Source organism: Macrobrachium nipponense, chromosome 6 (assembly GCF_015104395.2).
Source record: "Macrobrachium nipponense isolate FS-2020 chromosome 6, ASM1510439v2, whole genome shotgun sequence".
Lineage (NCBI taxonomy): Eukaryota > Metazoa > Arthropoda > Malacostraca > Decapoda > Palaemonidae > Macrobrachium > Macrobrachium nipponense.
In genome coordinates this window covers 78,181,450-78,196,275 of record NC_061108.1, presented here as the reverse complement: position 1 = coordinate 78,196,275, position 14,826 = coordinate 78,181,450, and the positions used below count along the sequence as shown (strand labels likewise).

At 36.7% G+C, this 14,826-nt stretch overlaps 1 protein-coding gene across 1 annotated transcript in view; it reads left to right on the top strand.

The window, feature by feature from the left end:
* The window catches only part of LOC135216434 (sodium-dependent dopamine transporter-like), a 259,994-nt gene that overhangs the window by 188,822 nt on the left and 56,346 nt on the right, over positions 1-14,826 (top strand). The window contains exons 4-5 of the mRNA XM_064251797.1: positions 2,606-2,760; positions 8,147-8,274. Coding sequence (XP_064107867.1) covers positions 2,606-2,760; positions 8,147-8,274 — 283 coding nt within the window. The remainder of the gene's footprint in view (positions 1-2,605; positions 2,761-8,146; positions 8,275-14,826) is intronic.

The window sequence follows — 14,826 nt, the reverse complement described above, 5'->3', positions numbered from 1 at the left end:
GTAACTTTAGCAGAAAGCAGGAATTAAATTTGTTCATCGCTCAAACATTTGGAGGTCAGAAGAATCCACAACTGCCCTAGGTAGGCAAACCATTACACATTTTAATTGTAACCAAAATGAAACTCTTAACAAACATAGTATTGTTAAACATTACACTAGAAAATTAGATACTTCTTGCAGCAGTAGCCTGCCTAGAATTGCGAGCAAACCCAGCTAAGTCAGGAAAAGAAGGGTGTATAATATGATGTTTATTATTAGTACATTTCATGTAACAGTGTATGTAAGATGAGAGTCAGCACCCGAAGACCACGCTGGAGAACAGTACTGCGAGCAAGGCAGAAGAAAAAAATAAAACTCTACGACATGATAGCTTCACCATAAAACATTCGAAAACATTCCAGCAAAATACAGATTTTTTTCAGAAACAGAGGAAGGGATATCATGAATAGTTTTCTCGTCAAAAGTTACATTTACAATCGTAAAAGTGTCATAGACACTTATAATAGTACCATATAAATGTAACAAGATGAAAAAGCAAAAGTGTTCTGAATACTGTCATACTTCGAGTTTTAGAAGGGTTGCCTTCATGACCCAAGCCTACTTCACTCATGAGTACTCGTACATGCCAGATCTCTATTTATAAACTCTGCGACCACAGCTTTGAGGCACAAAGAAGGAACATGAGCTAGAGGAGGAGCATCATCGGCTTATGCAATCAATTTGTTCGCCATACCTGGCCTTAAGTCACTAGTGTACATAATAAATATAAAAGGTCCCAATACATTAACTTGACGAACACCTGAAATGATATTACTAAAGCTACTATTCTGGCTAATAGCTTGAACTAACACATAAACCAACCATACTACATGCCTCCGCACCCTTACCTGAAGAACTGCGCAAGACAGGTTATCTTCAACGAGCCTACAAATCTGGTAAATCAGTAGCTCCTCGCAACTCTTAGATAAAAGAGGGGAAATTGAAATAGGCCTATATTCTGAGCGGCATGGGAATGGACTTAGTCCTTTAGGTAATGCAGCATGTTGCTCTACCTCCAAGCAAAAAGACAACTTGCAAGCCAACTAACTTTCTGAAAATAGTAACAATCTTGGGAGCAATAAAAACAGCATTCTTTAAAAGAAAAAAAAAAATGGAAGATGCTGCTAGGATCTATGCTACTATAACTGTCAAACCACCAAAGCAAAGTTTTGATTTCTCTGGATCTGAAGGCCACTGGACACCACATAGACTCTAGGAAGTATGTCTAAGGCAACAACAAGGACTCACAACATTGTTTCCTCATAAAAACCTTCTACCTTCTACCTCATAAAAAGACTTCTACCTTCCGTCAGCTTGTAAAAGGACAGGCTAGACAAGCTAGAATCAACTCCAATGATCGATGACTTAGAAGTAGACCACACTTCTGGTCATTACCACTGGAGAGCAAGATCTCATTCACACCTTCATTTAAAAGCTCTCTCTTACACAATCTGAGCTTGACTTCTAAGACCCATGAAATTAGCCAAAAAAGTCCAATCGATTATTCTTCCATAAATTAAATCTTGTTTGTCATGGTAGGCAAGCTTCCCGTAGCATAAACCATGACCTATCCTTATGTCGAAAAGCATTCAACAATATTCGAATTTCTATAAATATCGCTCAGTTCCTCGTTGGCCGAATGGACTTCGTGCTCGGCTACCAATCCGGTGGTCCGAGGTTCGATTCTGAGCGCGGCGAACGCGGAACCAGAGGAATTTATTTCTGGTGATAGAAATTCATTTCTCGATGTAATGTGGTTCGGATCCCACAATAAGCTGTAGGTCCCGTTGCTAGGCAACCAATTGTTTCCTAGCCACGTAAAAATATCTAAGCCTTCGGGCCAGCCCTAGGTGAGCTGTTAATCATCTCAGTGGTCTGGTAAAACTAAGATATACTTAGCTTATAAATATCGCTCTATCTGAACTCAGTAACATAACGGTGACTACCATTCCATCTGGCCTGGGATTTCAGGTATACGTTTCTTGAAAAGCGAACACCAGGAACAACCTGATCCATCGCCTTCTTAACCAGATGGGCTCATCGGCAAACAATCCCTGTAGCATCTGTGAATACAAGGTCAAGAATATTGCCAGATTGTTGCCTTTGCTGCTACCTGATTATACCTTCAACTGCTTGTTTCAGATCCATAAAGTTTCTTCTTAACAAAATCTGTGAATCAATCTTTTCTTGAGGGTCACTGGGGTCCTTAAGTTGGATCTACATTCAAATCTATGGCAATATCTTCTATACCAAAAAGATTAAGATGTAAAAAACTTCGTGTCATAGGTTTGCTTTACAAACGCATTTCAGATTCACGTTTGATTTAGTTTTCAATGAGAAACAATTGAATTGTAAAATAATCATTTTCCAGTCACCACCAAAGACGTTCAAAGAAAAATATCAACTTGAATCTGAAGACTTTTCATTTGTGGGTGCATTATTTATGAGTGGTACGAGTAGGTATTATTCAGTTCTTTGGAATACAGTTACTAAGTGAAACTATAAAGTCTTCATGTCAAAAAAATATTTCTATCTCTCATTAATGATAATTGTATTATTTTTCCAGGAGTGGGGTTCCAGGTTGTCTGCATCGCCTTCTACGTCGATTTCTTCTACAACGTCATCTTGGCCTGGAGTCTACGATTCTTCTTCGCATCTTTCACCTCAGAATTACCATGGTTCACTTGTAACAACCCTTGGAACACACCCAACTGCAGAGAGGTTAGTGCTCACTGTCAGAAGACATCTCTTTAAAAGCCACTCTGGAAATGGTTATTCTTTGTGCTTTTATCTTCATTTGCCGGTAGTTCATATTTCTGTTATGAAATTAAGTTTAAATACTCCAAAATCAATGTGAATATAGGGATTTTTCCTCAAAACGGTATTTTAATAGCACGATTCTTACCATACGTGAGTTAATATTTAAATATAAAATCTGACTTAAGCAAAATTTAAAAGTACGCTCTTCGTTAACTCTAGCTAGATCCCCAAAAAACACAACAGAGACCGGTTATAAAACTATAAAGGCAACAAACTACTTATATATTTACCTTCAGCTTATACACCTTCGCTCCACACCATTAGGCATCCGGATCACTTCAAATGAAAATTAGCTCCGTTTAAAACGGAAATTTTTTTTTTTTTTTATTCAAATTGGCTACTTATTGTATGAAAAACCGCAGAAAAATTGCCCTCGGTTAATAATTATTTCAATTTCCAAATTGTTCAACATTAAACAAAAATATGAGGTTTAAAGTTCGAGGCCAGACGCTTTAATTGCATTGCTATTGTGCACAGTGCTCAATGGAATAAGTTTCAATAATACGTATCAATTCAACATTCATTTCCCGTCTGCTTATTACAGTCAAAAACAAAACCTCAAAAGCCGTACTAGCAGCATTTCGGCGCCATTACGGATATTGCGTTGAAATTCTTTGAAACAACGCGGCATCAACCAGAAACTTTCTAAACTTCCCTTTCCTTATTCCGCTCAAGATTTCAATATGATGCACCCTTTCCCCGTATGTCTCCCCGCCCCATAGGAGGGGGGTGGGGGGCGGCCTAGCTCTGTCAGTGCACCTGCCGTGGTGGGTGCACGGCATTACTGAAAGAAGTTTGAGGTCTCCTTTCCAACCCTCGCTGCAGCCACTTCCTAGCCTTTTCCTGTATGTCCGTTCCCGCTTCCTTATTTTCATTTCGCTGTCCAACCAATACAACGCCCTGTTTTCACTGTCTTCGGTGCTGAATGGCTGAATGTGGCATAATGCTTGGCTTGGCAGCCTAGATTTTATCAAATTGAACTCCTATGTCTCCCATTCTCTCTACGTGACAAAATCATCCCAAATCATGTTGATGAATCTTATCATTAGCATACCCTATTGCTACATCTTAGTGACACCTCGGAATTTTTGGCTTTTCCAGTCCTTCTTGTGCATTATATCCTATTCAAACAGTTCATTTCATCTGTTTTCCTTTCTTTCAATCTACAATCAATTACCAATTTTCCATCCAGAATCCCTCACATTCCAACCATCACTGCAACAGAGACTTTTCTACCGCAACCCCCCACCCCAAAGGTATGATATTGCCTTCGTTGGCCCACATGCTCTGGAATTCACTTTTATCCTCATTCTTCCACCGTCCCTATACCAAACATCACTCAGTCTTCCTTATTTCGATAACTGGCACAGTTTCCATTTCAGAATCATTCACTATTCCCTCAAGCTTTCATTCGCGATCACCTAAAAAGGACTGCATGATACCATCTGTGCCCCATAGCAGTCACTCCGCCACCTTCAACCTCCAGCCTTCAAGTTGACTTCTCAGATTTCCCCTTCCATCTTTCGTTCCTTCCAAAACTTCGACTATTACTCCTTCGTGTAAATATGACGCACTTATTTCTGAGAATATCGTTTTTGAAAAGCAAGCCGCTCTCTTGCCTGTACATACTGCTTACTCAGCAATAACTGTTACAGATGAATATCTAAACCTACTCGCGAAGAAAAGTATATACACCACTCATCCTCTTCACTCTCCACATTTTCTCTCGGGTATACTACATACTTTCTGTTGGGCCATGTTGGAGGTGGTACTACTACTACTACCATACTACTGCTGCTGCTGCTACTACTACTACTACTATTGCTACTGCTACTACTGCTGCTGCTGCTACTACTACTACTGCTACTGCTACTGCTACTGCTACTACTACTACTACTACTACTACTACTGCTGCTGCTGCTACTACTATTACTGCTACTACTGCTACTAGACCCGAGCAATAAAAAGCCTTAACTATTTTCGGGCAACACTTGGTCAGATGTATTTGCTAACCCCATCTGAAAGTGTATGTACACCAAAGGACATCTCGGTGCCCCTTTAAAGGACCGAGATGTCCTTTGGTGTACATACTTTCAGATGGGGTTAGCAAATACAGAAAACTCGATTACGCCGAAGAAACTAAGGCGCATTTTTTGCTTGTTTTAACATTGTTCTTATATAGTATGTAACTTGCTTGAATCGGTTTCATTCCTTATAGCAGTATTATTACTGTATATTACAATAGTTTTTAGTTTTATAACTAATATCAGAAAACCAAAACCTTTTGTAATAATACTGCAATAAAGAGTGAAACAGATTCAAGCAAGATCGATATTAGATAAGAACAACATTAAAACAAGCAAAAAATGCTCTTAGTTTCTTCGGCGCAATCGAGTTTTCTAATGTATAAAGCTGTATGAAATTCTGAGCCACGCCCATGAAACTTTCAGCCAAGGCCCGGTGGTGGCCTCTATAGTGGTGCCAGGCGCACGATCAGGTCTAACTTTAACCTTAAATAGAATAAAAACTACTATGGCTAAAGGGGTGCAAATTGGTATGTTGACACTCTACCCCCAAATCATCAAACATACCAAATTGCAGCCCTCTAGCCATAGTAGTTTTTATTCTATTTAAGGTTAAAAGTTAGACCTGATCGTGCGTCTGCCACCCCTTTAGACCTGCTCGTGCGTCTGGCCACCACCGGACCTTGGCTGAAAGTTTCATGGGCGGACAGGAAAAGTGCGGATGGACTGACAAAACAGCCATGTCAATAGTTTTCTATAACAGAAAACTCAAAACAGAGGAAGAAAATATCGAATAAGACTTTGAACCTTCCAGGGCTAATAAATTGGAATCAGAAGAAACAGATACGGGAAGTAGGGAATAAAAGAGACCCCGAAAGGAATCTTAGTGATAGACTTTCTTCAAGGTATATTATTTCTAAAGATCAAAGGACTGATGTGCTCACCGGGAGTCACCAGAATCTTGTTTCGACGATGTCGTAACAGCGGCACTTTCTGAGAATCGAAATTGCTACCGGCAACGAGGGCTTTCGAGGTGGGGCGTGGGAGATCACCCACTGCTATGGTGTATGCAGACATAACCGACTCTCTCTCTCAAGCTGATGATTCCAATCTATATTCCAAAAACTTCAAGGTTCTAAAACTTAGGCCAACTCAACTTTATGAAAAAAAAAAAAAAAAAATCGTTCGTGGTGTCGAAGTTGTCTGTTTTCCCAAACAACGAAGATCGGGAATATTCGTCTCATATCCGTTCCCTTCACAAAGCCCCAAAGATTGCCTCTTGTCTAAGGCAAAACCTTATTTGGACATAATTAAGATCTCTCTCTCTCTCTCTCTCTCTCTCTCTCTCCTACCACACGCACGCGCGCGCACACATATGTATTTTAGAAGAAATATACAAACTGCAATATGTCCCTAAAATCTCATCAAGTCTTAATTAAAGGGAGAGATTTTTGTAACCTATACGTAAAATAATGTTGAAAAAGGGTCATTTTCATTCAAATCTTAATTGGGATATCATGCAGTTTGCGTTTGACTCGAAGGCTTTTTATCACACAAATCTTTCTATTTGTATGAGAAAAAAATATCACAGAGCAAACACCTCGGTATTTTCCTTTGTCAGATTGGGGTAAATGGTACAACATACATAAGGGGATCGATGGCACATGATGATTTATGTTGATATACAGGGAGCTTCTGCGAGATTGCTGAATGTATGGACAAGTTTGTCCACCTTCGGCTAAGTTAACGAATGATTGTAATACTTATTATCTTGCTTAATAGAAGGTGAAACCATTTTGACATAACCTTCCACAGTCTCATGGAAATGCCAGATGCACAAATCATCATGACACCGTCGACTTTTATTTTGTACCATTCACCCCGTCTGACGTGTTTCCGAATTCCTTTTCTGATGACGACATTTTTCGGTTTCTGCCACCTAATTAACCAACATTTTACAGTTCTTCCCTTCCTCTTCTCTTTCCATACAATAAAGAAGAATAAGTTCAAAAAATCATTGCTGAAAGTGACAAATAACAACTCAACACTATGCCACTGAAAATACTGCATCAGCGTTCATCACAACAGCGGAGCTTTGGTTGTATCAGAGCATCATACTTAAAAAAAATAAAAAATAAAACTTTCTTCTTGACTTTACTAATTACATGAACACTCTTGTATGGTCATGAACCGTGCATCTTTTCACCGTCCTTGTCTGCTGACCAAACATTTCTGTAAAAACAGCCACTCCTTCTAATTTCAAATTTGGCTCTTAAATCTAGCAGACTGATTCCAGACTCATTCGTTTTCAAAGATATTCAAGTCCATGAACTTCCTAGACTGACAGGTGGGATTTTTAACGAATGGTTCAGTGCAAATTGTGCTCCAAAATTTACGGGATTCCAGTCATTAGAACGAGATCATCAGTTACTTCTATGCCTTGATCATTAATATTTCAACCACGTCATATGTCAAAGTATGGACTGTTTTAAACGGACTGTTTTAAACGGACTGTTTTAAACGGACTCGCGCCAAAACCACTTATATTTCCCAAATATGACAGTTAAGGACATTTCTGCAATACCTCCCAAATGTTGCATATTTATAACTTTTTCTTTCCTTTCCAAGTGCATACTACGACAAATGCCTCGACACGTATATAGAATACAGTTTAATTAAAGATACCAGAATCAGAATACGAAATTCATGGAGGGTCACTCCATAGTTGTTTTGATATTTCGTATTATGTATGGAAAATGGATTGTGTATCACAAAGAATGATCTTCAGTTGCACTAGGAGAGATTGAGAGTTAATGGCGCTGGCATGTGTTTGTATAGATAGATATACATTTACATATATGTATCTTATTTTCATTTTTAGCGAGATAAAAAGATAATTTAACAGTTTATTACAAGAAAACCTCCGTAAAACACAGTGGATACTCAGACTCCATCTATAACCATGGATTTAGTATACACCATCGAAGCACTCTCACACCAGCAATTAGTGATTCTCCTATTTACTAGCTAATCCAAATCCGATGACACACACACACTATATATATATATATATATATATATATATATATATATATATATATAATATATATATATATATATATATATAGTATGTATATATATAATGTAAAGAACATAAAACACCAAAGTAAACATTACTTGTTGTGTGAATAATCTTACTAATCTGACTGCTTATGCTTCAAAGTCCCACTGAAATGGATGAATTTCTTTTCGGTATCTGACAGATCGGAAGCAACAAAGGACCCATCCAAACCTACGCCAATGAATCCTACGGTAACAATTCACTCATGTCGGCCATTCACGACGATCTGGAACCCAACGAGACAACGACGCCAGCGCAAGAATACTGGAAGTAAGCACCACTGTTATTTTCCAGGTCCATTTACTGGTTTTTTTCTGTTTTTCTCATTTTCATTCATGTTCCTCTGATTTTTCGCTGCATTTCCATAACTTATTTCTTTTCAGATAGTCTTTCTTTTTCAGTCTTCATCGTCCAATATTTACGGCCAAATCTAATATTTTATCTGAATTACAGTAAGATTGTCATGAAAAACAATAATTTTGCTGCTAAAAATCACACGGGTATTCATTCATTTATCGTAGCCATAACAGATAGGATTTTCTCATTTTTGGGATGAATGTTCTGAATGGAATCATGATACTTTAAGCCTTTAATAACACACTGTACGAAGTATAAATTTCTGCACTCATCAATTTTGAATTTTTCAAGGCTTCTATAATTTAGTGGAGAGACTGTGCTTGTTTTACTTCAGAGGGTATAGCTAGAGACACAGGTTTCGCTTCATCTGCAAAGCGAGTTTTATGGGGTCTCGAAAAAAATGTACAAAAACTAGTTTTCAAAATAAATTCTATAGCCTTATAAATGCTTCTATTTTAACTTGCGCTGACATGCGGCAAAGCAAATAACGTTGTCGGTCATCCGTGGTGGAAAAAGCTAATCCCACTCATAGCTAGAGAAGCCGTATCTAGAGGGCCACTTCATGTGCATTTTTTCCCTGGCATCTTTACACGCTACTTTCCAGTCTTACTGGATGAAGATGTGAAAACTTCAAGGTTCTCCAAACATTGCGTTTATAAGCATTTCTGCATAACAAAAGACAGATTCATGTCATTACATATTCATCTGATCAACGCTATTGTAATTTCCTAAATAAGTATACTGTCTTACCAGACAGGAATAGACCAGTCCGCCGTTGTATCTCATACAAAGTTATTAATTTGCTATAAAGTGTTTCAACTCCTTATCTAACGAGAACAGACTTGCAGTTACATAAGATCTTTCAGTAAAACAGGGAAGGTAATGAGTAGGATTCACCAGCCCCCCCCCCACAAAAAAAAAGTAAGGTAGAGAAGGGAAAGAGAGTATTAGGGAAAAGAAGTGTTGGCATTGAAGAGGAAGTCTGTGTAAGTCAGGCGCTTAGGAAACAATTTTATGAGAAATGACTTATGCTTACAATCATTTCCACTAGGAACATAGAAGTTACACTAACCGTTCATTCTCGCACCATTTTCTGACTGGCTCTTCTATTCTCTACACTCGTCAGCTTTCAATACACACACTCCATCGACACACGAGTGCTTTCTCTTCATACAGTACCTCTCTTCCCTGTTCATTCTGAGAGCCGACCCAATAGCCTGGCTCTCTGTACTGAATTCCCTCCACGACAACTTCTTCAACTTCTTCCCAAAGGACATATTCTCAGTGCGACCGTGTTTTTGTTTTCTTGGCCTTGCTTCTTTCCTCGCTTTCTTTTTCTCAAAGTCACCAAGATTCTCGTATACCTGTAAACAACTTTCTTTCTTGCCATGACGGCATCTCAAGCAATCTCATTATTCTTTTTTCACTAAACTTTCCTTGTAATCCTCCAGTTAATTCCTAGTTATGTACTACTTTCATCCTACGCATCTATATCCACAAAATAGTTTCTGCACCCTGACTTTATCTTCATTTTAACTTACGTCACATTATGAACTTATATTTATGCAGCCATTCCTTTCTCGTCATTACGTTCTTCTTTGTATGTGCACACACACACACACAAACCTATATATATATATATATATATATATTATATATATATATATATATATATATATACAAATATATAATGTATATATATACGTATATATATATATATTATATATATATATATATAATTATATACTATATTTTATATCTAAATTTATATATAATATAGTAATATATATATATATATATATATATATATCTATATATATATCATGTGTCTACTCTGTTATTCATATGGGATACGCTACACCGGAATAACATCATTTGTAAATAAATTTATACAAATATAATTCTAAACCATCTTTTCCCACTAACAAAGTTTCACAGCCACATTTCTGCTGTGTCATGATATTCATGAGCCGCTACCACTTTTTTTTCGTCAGATCTCGGTTCCAGTTACTCTCAATTTAATTTCTTGAAACCTAAGAAAATGATGCGGATTGTACTGTCCATGTGAAAAAAGTCACTGATGTGCTGCTAGCTTAAAGAATTACTCTGCCGTCAAAAGTTCTATAAAAAAAATGCTAGTTTGCCTTTTAAAACCTAAGCTTTATTAAATAGCCTTGCCGGCAGCTGATGCTAAGGTTCTAAGCTAGGTTCTTGAAATTCATGTGCAGTATACGTACATTTATAGAACAGAACAGAATATACAATTTAGGCCTAAGGGCCACCTCTGGAACATATGAGGTAATTCATAGTATATATATATATTTACACACACACCACACACACACACACACATATATATTATATATATATATATATATATATATATATATATATATATATATATATATAATATATATATATATATATATATATATATATATATATATATATGTGTGTGTGTGTGTGTGTTATGTGTGTGCCTATAAATATACTTATCAGAATCAACAACAGTGAAGCTAATAAACCATATAGACCAAGAGTTTGGTGCTTTCAGCGTTTCCGAGGATAATAAAATTTGTTCTTTACAATAGAGACCTCTAAAGACAGGCCCTATTCTTACCATTGGAGTCAGTCTCTATCCACCCGTACATTGAAAGAAGCTTGTTCTTTACATTCGAAATCAAATATATTCGTTCCTGGCCTCTCTCTCTCTCTCTCTCCTCATCCTTCTTTCCATCGATTCTCTTCATCTCCTCTCCTCATCGTCTCTCTCTCTCTCTCTTCTCCTCTCTCTCTCTCTCCAACTGCACCCTAATAAATGACTCCTCATTTCACCGAAGAATTACACAGGAAGCTCCTTACCCGAAGCTTCCGGCCCTACTAAGTAATGGAGTGACTAAAGATGAAGTTCAGAGTTAGGAAGGGAGGCATGAGAAGAAGGATGATAAAATCACACACACACACACACAAATATTTATATATACATATATTATATTAATATATATATATATATATATACATAGATATCTATATATATATAATTATAGATTTATATATATTATATTATATAGTATTATATATATATATTATATACACATACCTATTATAATTTTACCCTTTTTATATATATATTAGATAGGAATAGATAGATAAGATAATATATATGTATATGATTATATATATATATTATATATATATATATATATATATAATATATATATATATATATATATACATATATACAGCCCCCCACAGATGGGTTGACTGACAGCAATACTCGAGACCCTAACCACGGACCTTACTAACCTTTACTGCGTTTAGCTTTCTCTGTACTAAACCAAGTTTTGTTGTTGAAGTGTGATTGTTGAATACAAATGGAAGTCTCTGAAATTAACTGTTTGCGTAATGTATGTGGCGTTAGAAGAAAATCTGAGAAACGCAGATGTACGCAGGAGTCGTCAAAATATTAGCGCAGGTGAAAGGATGAATAAGATTATATTTGGGTGGTTTGGCCATGCAGAAAGACTGGACGTCCATAATGAAATAAGTTTAAACTGGAAGTATTGGGGGGGGGGATTGTGGGGTAGGAAAGGAAGACCTCAACAGTGCTTGACAGGACAAGTCTTATCCAGTGTGCGCATAAGCGCGTGCAAGAGAAAGAAAAATGGCACAGTAAGGGCTCCGAATCAATCTTGATGAGGCTTTTGTGTAATATATGAGTCATGGTTTTATGAAACTGAGTCTGTCAAGCCAAGCACTTGGCACTTGGGCGCTTTTGCCATTTCAGGGCTTAAGACAGCGAAAAGCGAGAGTTGGAGTCGTTGGACAGCGAGATCAAGATATCCGCAAAATAAAGGCGGTGAAATACAATGATCTAAAGGTGGAACTTTGAGAAAACCCCACAGTTGCCTACGGAGTGACGGTTAAAAGGCTACGGAGAGAAAGTGGTTATGGAAGCAAAGTAATAAACTAAACGGCGGACGCAGCAAAGGGCCGAGAGTGTTGATGCCAATACCCTTTATTAATGCCTACATTGCATCAGTCACCTGAGGTGCACTGTCAGCACTCCTTCCTAACGGGAGTGTAGGTGAGTGAAGCAGTCCGAATAACAGTTTTTCGCCAGTATTCAAGATTCATCCTCAACTGCGGAAGCGACTGTCTTTTCCTCCTTCTTGTTCCTTCCGTTAGAGGAAACAGCTTCATGTTGAACGACTGAGCCAATTGCCAGTCAGATTTGGTGTCTATGATGGCCTGAGCTGTGAGGGAAGTCGCATAAACACACCTCTCCTAAAGTTTGCCACTTTGAAGCTCTCTTGGGTTTACAGCCTGTTGACTATGTCCATATGGCTTTTCGGCTGAAGATTTTAATTAAAAAAAGAAAGTAAGAACCCGAAGGTTAACACCCTCTGAAGCCACATCCTCTACAAGGTAAACGACGTAATATACGTTTATATACACAGCATATAATATATATATATATATATATATATATATATATATATATATATATATATATATACATCATACATACATACATACATACAGTCATACTACATACATACATACATATATATACATACATATATATTATATATATATATATATATATATATGTATATATATATATATATATATATATATATATATATATATATATATATATATATGTATGTATGTATATATATCACGTTGCTACAAATGTCCTTTAATATTCGATTCACTCTACCACGGAATTAATACATATATGTTAACAGAAGGGGAATTTATTTTAATTGTTGATAATAATTTCGTCCACTCGTGGATTCGAACTAGCGCACACAGGAGACATCAGGACTTTGAGGAGTAATAATTTCAATCTGCATTTTCAATAAAACTTCAGCCACTGTAGACTTGGTGTTGATATAAAATGCCATAGATATACACGGATGCGTACTCGGGATAACTTATGTAAATCACGCTTATGTGGACTGGTATGAACTCATCTTGATATCTGTTCGTAATGAGTTCAAATTATTTCCATTAAATATCCTCAAATTCATATGCGTTATAATTTTTTTTTTATTTACGAAAAGAATGAAATCTCTTGTTCAAATTTCAGTGTCACGTTCGCAAATACGTCATTTTAAAATTTCTTTGAATCTACGAATTTCCTTCAAAACTTTACAGTTAATGTAGCATTTGAGAACAATACTATAATGAAACAAGCTTTTACAAAGATCTCTCCCCACCATAATGAAGGAAGTTGATATCAAATCTCATAAGTTAAGTGACAATTTTTACATTGGTCAAACTAGAAAATCATTTGAAAAGAGAGTTGAACAGCATAAACATTTCATAAGAAATGCAAAGTGTCATTGTCGGTCAGTAAAACAATGATGCCATCAAGATAGTGCTAATTAAATACGTTAGAATGAAATACAAGTGAATCCAGCATTATAAAGGAAAGCTTATGTGAGAACATGAACATCGGCCGTTATTTCAATAGAAACGTGTAATGTGGATTAGTTTTAAGGAAGGTGTGCATGGGTGTCAATCCACCTCCATGGAGAAACAATGTTTTCCCTGAGTGAGCCAGCACATGTCCCACGTCTTCCTATCATGTATTGACATTTTTGCAGCCTCTGTACTGTCACCCTAGGGACTAGGCTAGGGCATATAATGTGCAACTCTACCACTAGGTTAACCATTCTCTTGAAGATGGCTTTAAAAAACTTAAGATGGAACCAGCCCGCATTCATAAGGGATGTTATTTTTCTCTGTGGTACATCCGCATGTATACAGGACGTGTTCCCCTAATTTTAAGTATCTCTCTCTCCCAGTCTCCCGTACGTATATATATATATATACATACATATATATATATATATATATATATATATATATATATATATATATATATATTATGCAAGTATCAATATTATGTAAATATATATTAGAAAATTTTGAACAACAAATATTGTCTCCGTGCTTGCGCCGTAATGCAAATCTCATGTGCGTCCGTATTAGGAAGAGAACCCTTGTATTTTGACTACTGGTAAAATCACGGGACGCCATGTGAGCTGAAATATGCGCTCCCTCTCTCTCTCTCTCTCTCTCTCTATCTCTCTCTCTCTCTCTCGTCTTCTCTCTCTCTCTCTCTTCCTTTCTCTCTTTCTCTCTCCTCTCTCTCATGCACATAACTCATGAAGTCAGAAAATCATATCATTTATTGAATGTACTAAAATTCTGCATATCAAATAAAAAGGAAACGATTACAGATCACAGAAAACTAGCAAAAGACTAAGGTCTGTCTCCATATAAAATTCGTAGAATATCTGAATATAAAATTGCGACAACTTAATATCTATCTCACAGTAAAACACGTATAAATTTAATCATTTAGTTGAGAATGGTTAAAATAGAAATCTGACAATAAAAGGCAAGATAATGCCACCATGTTCAATATAAATGGAATATAAGGAAAAA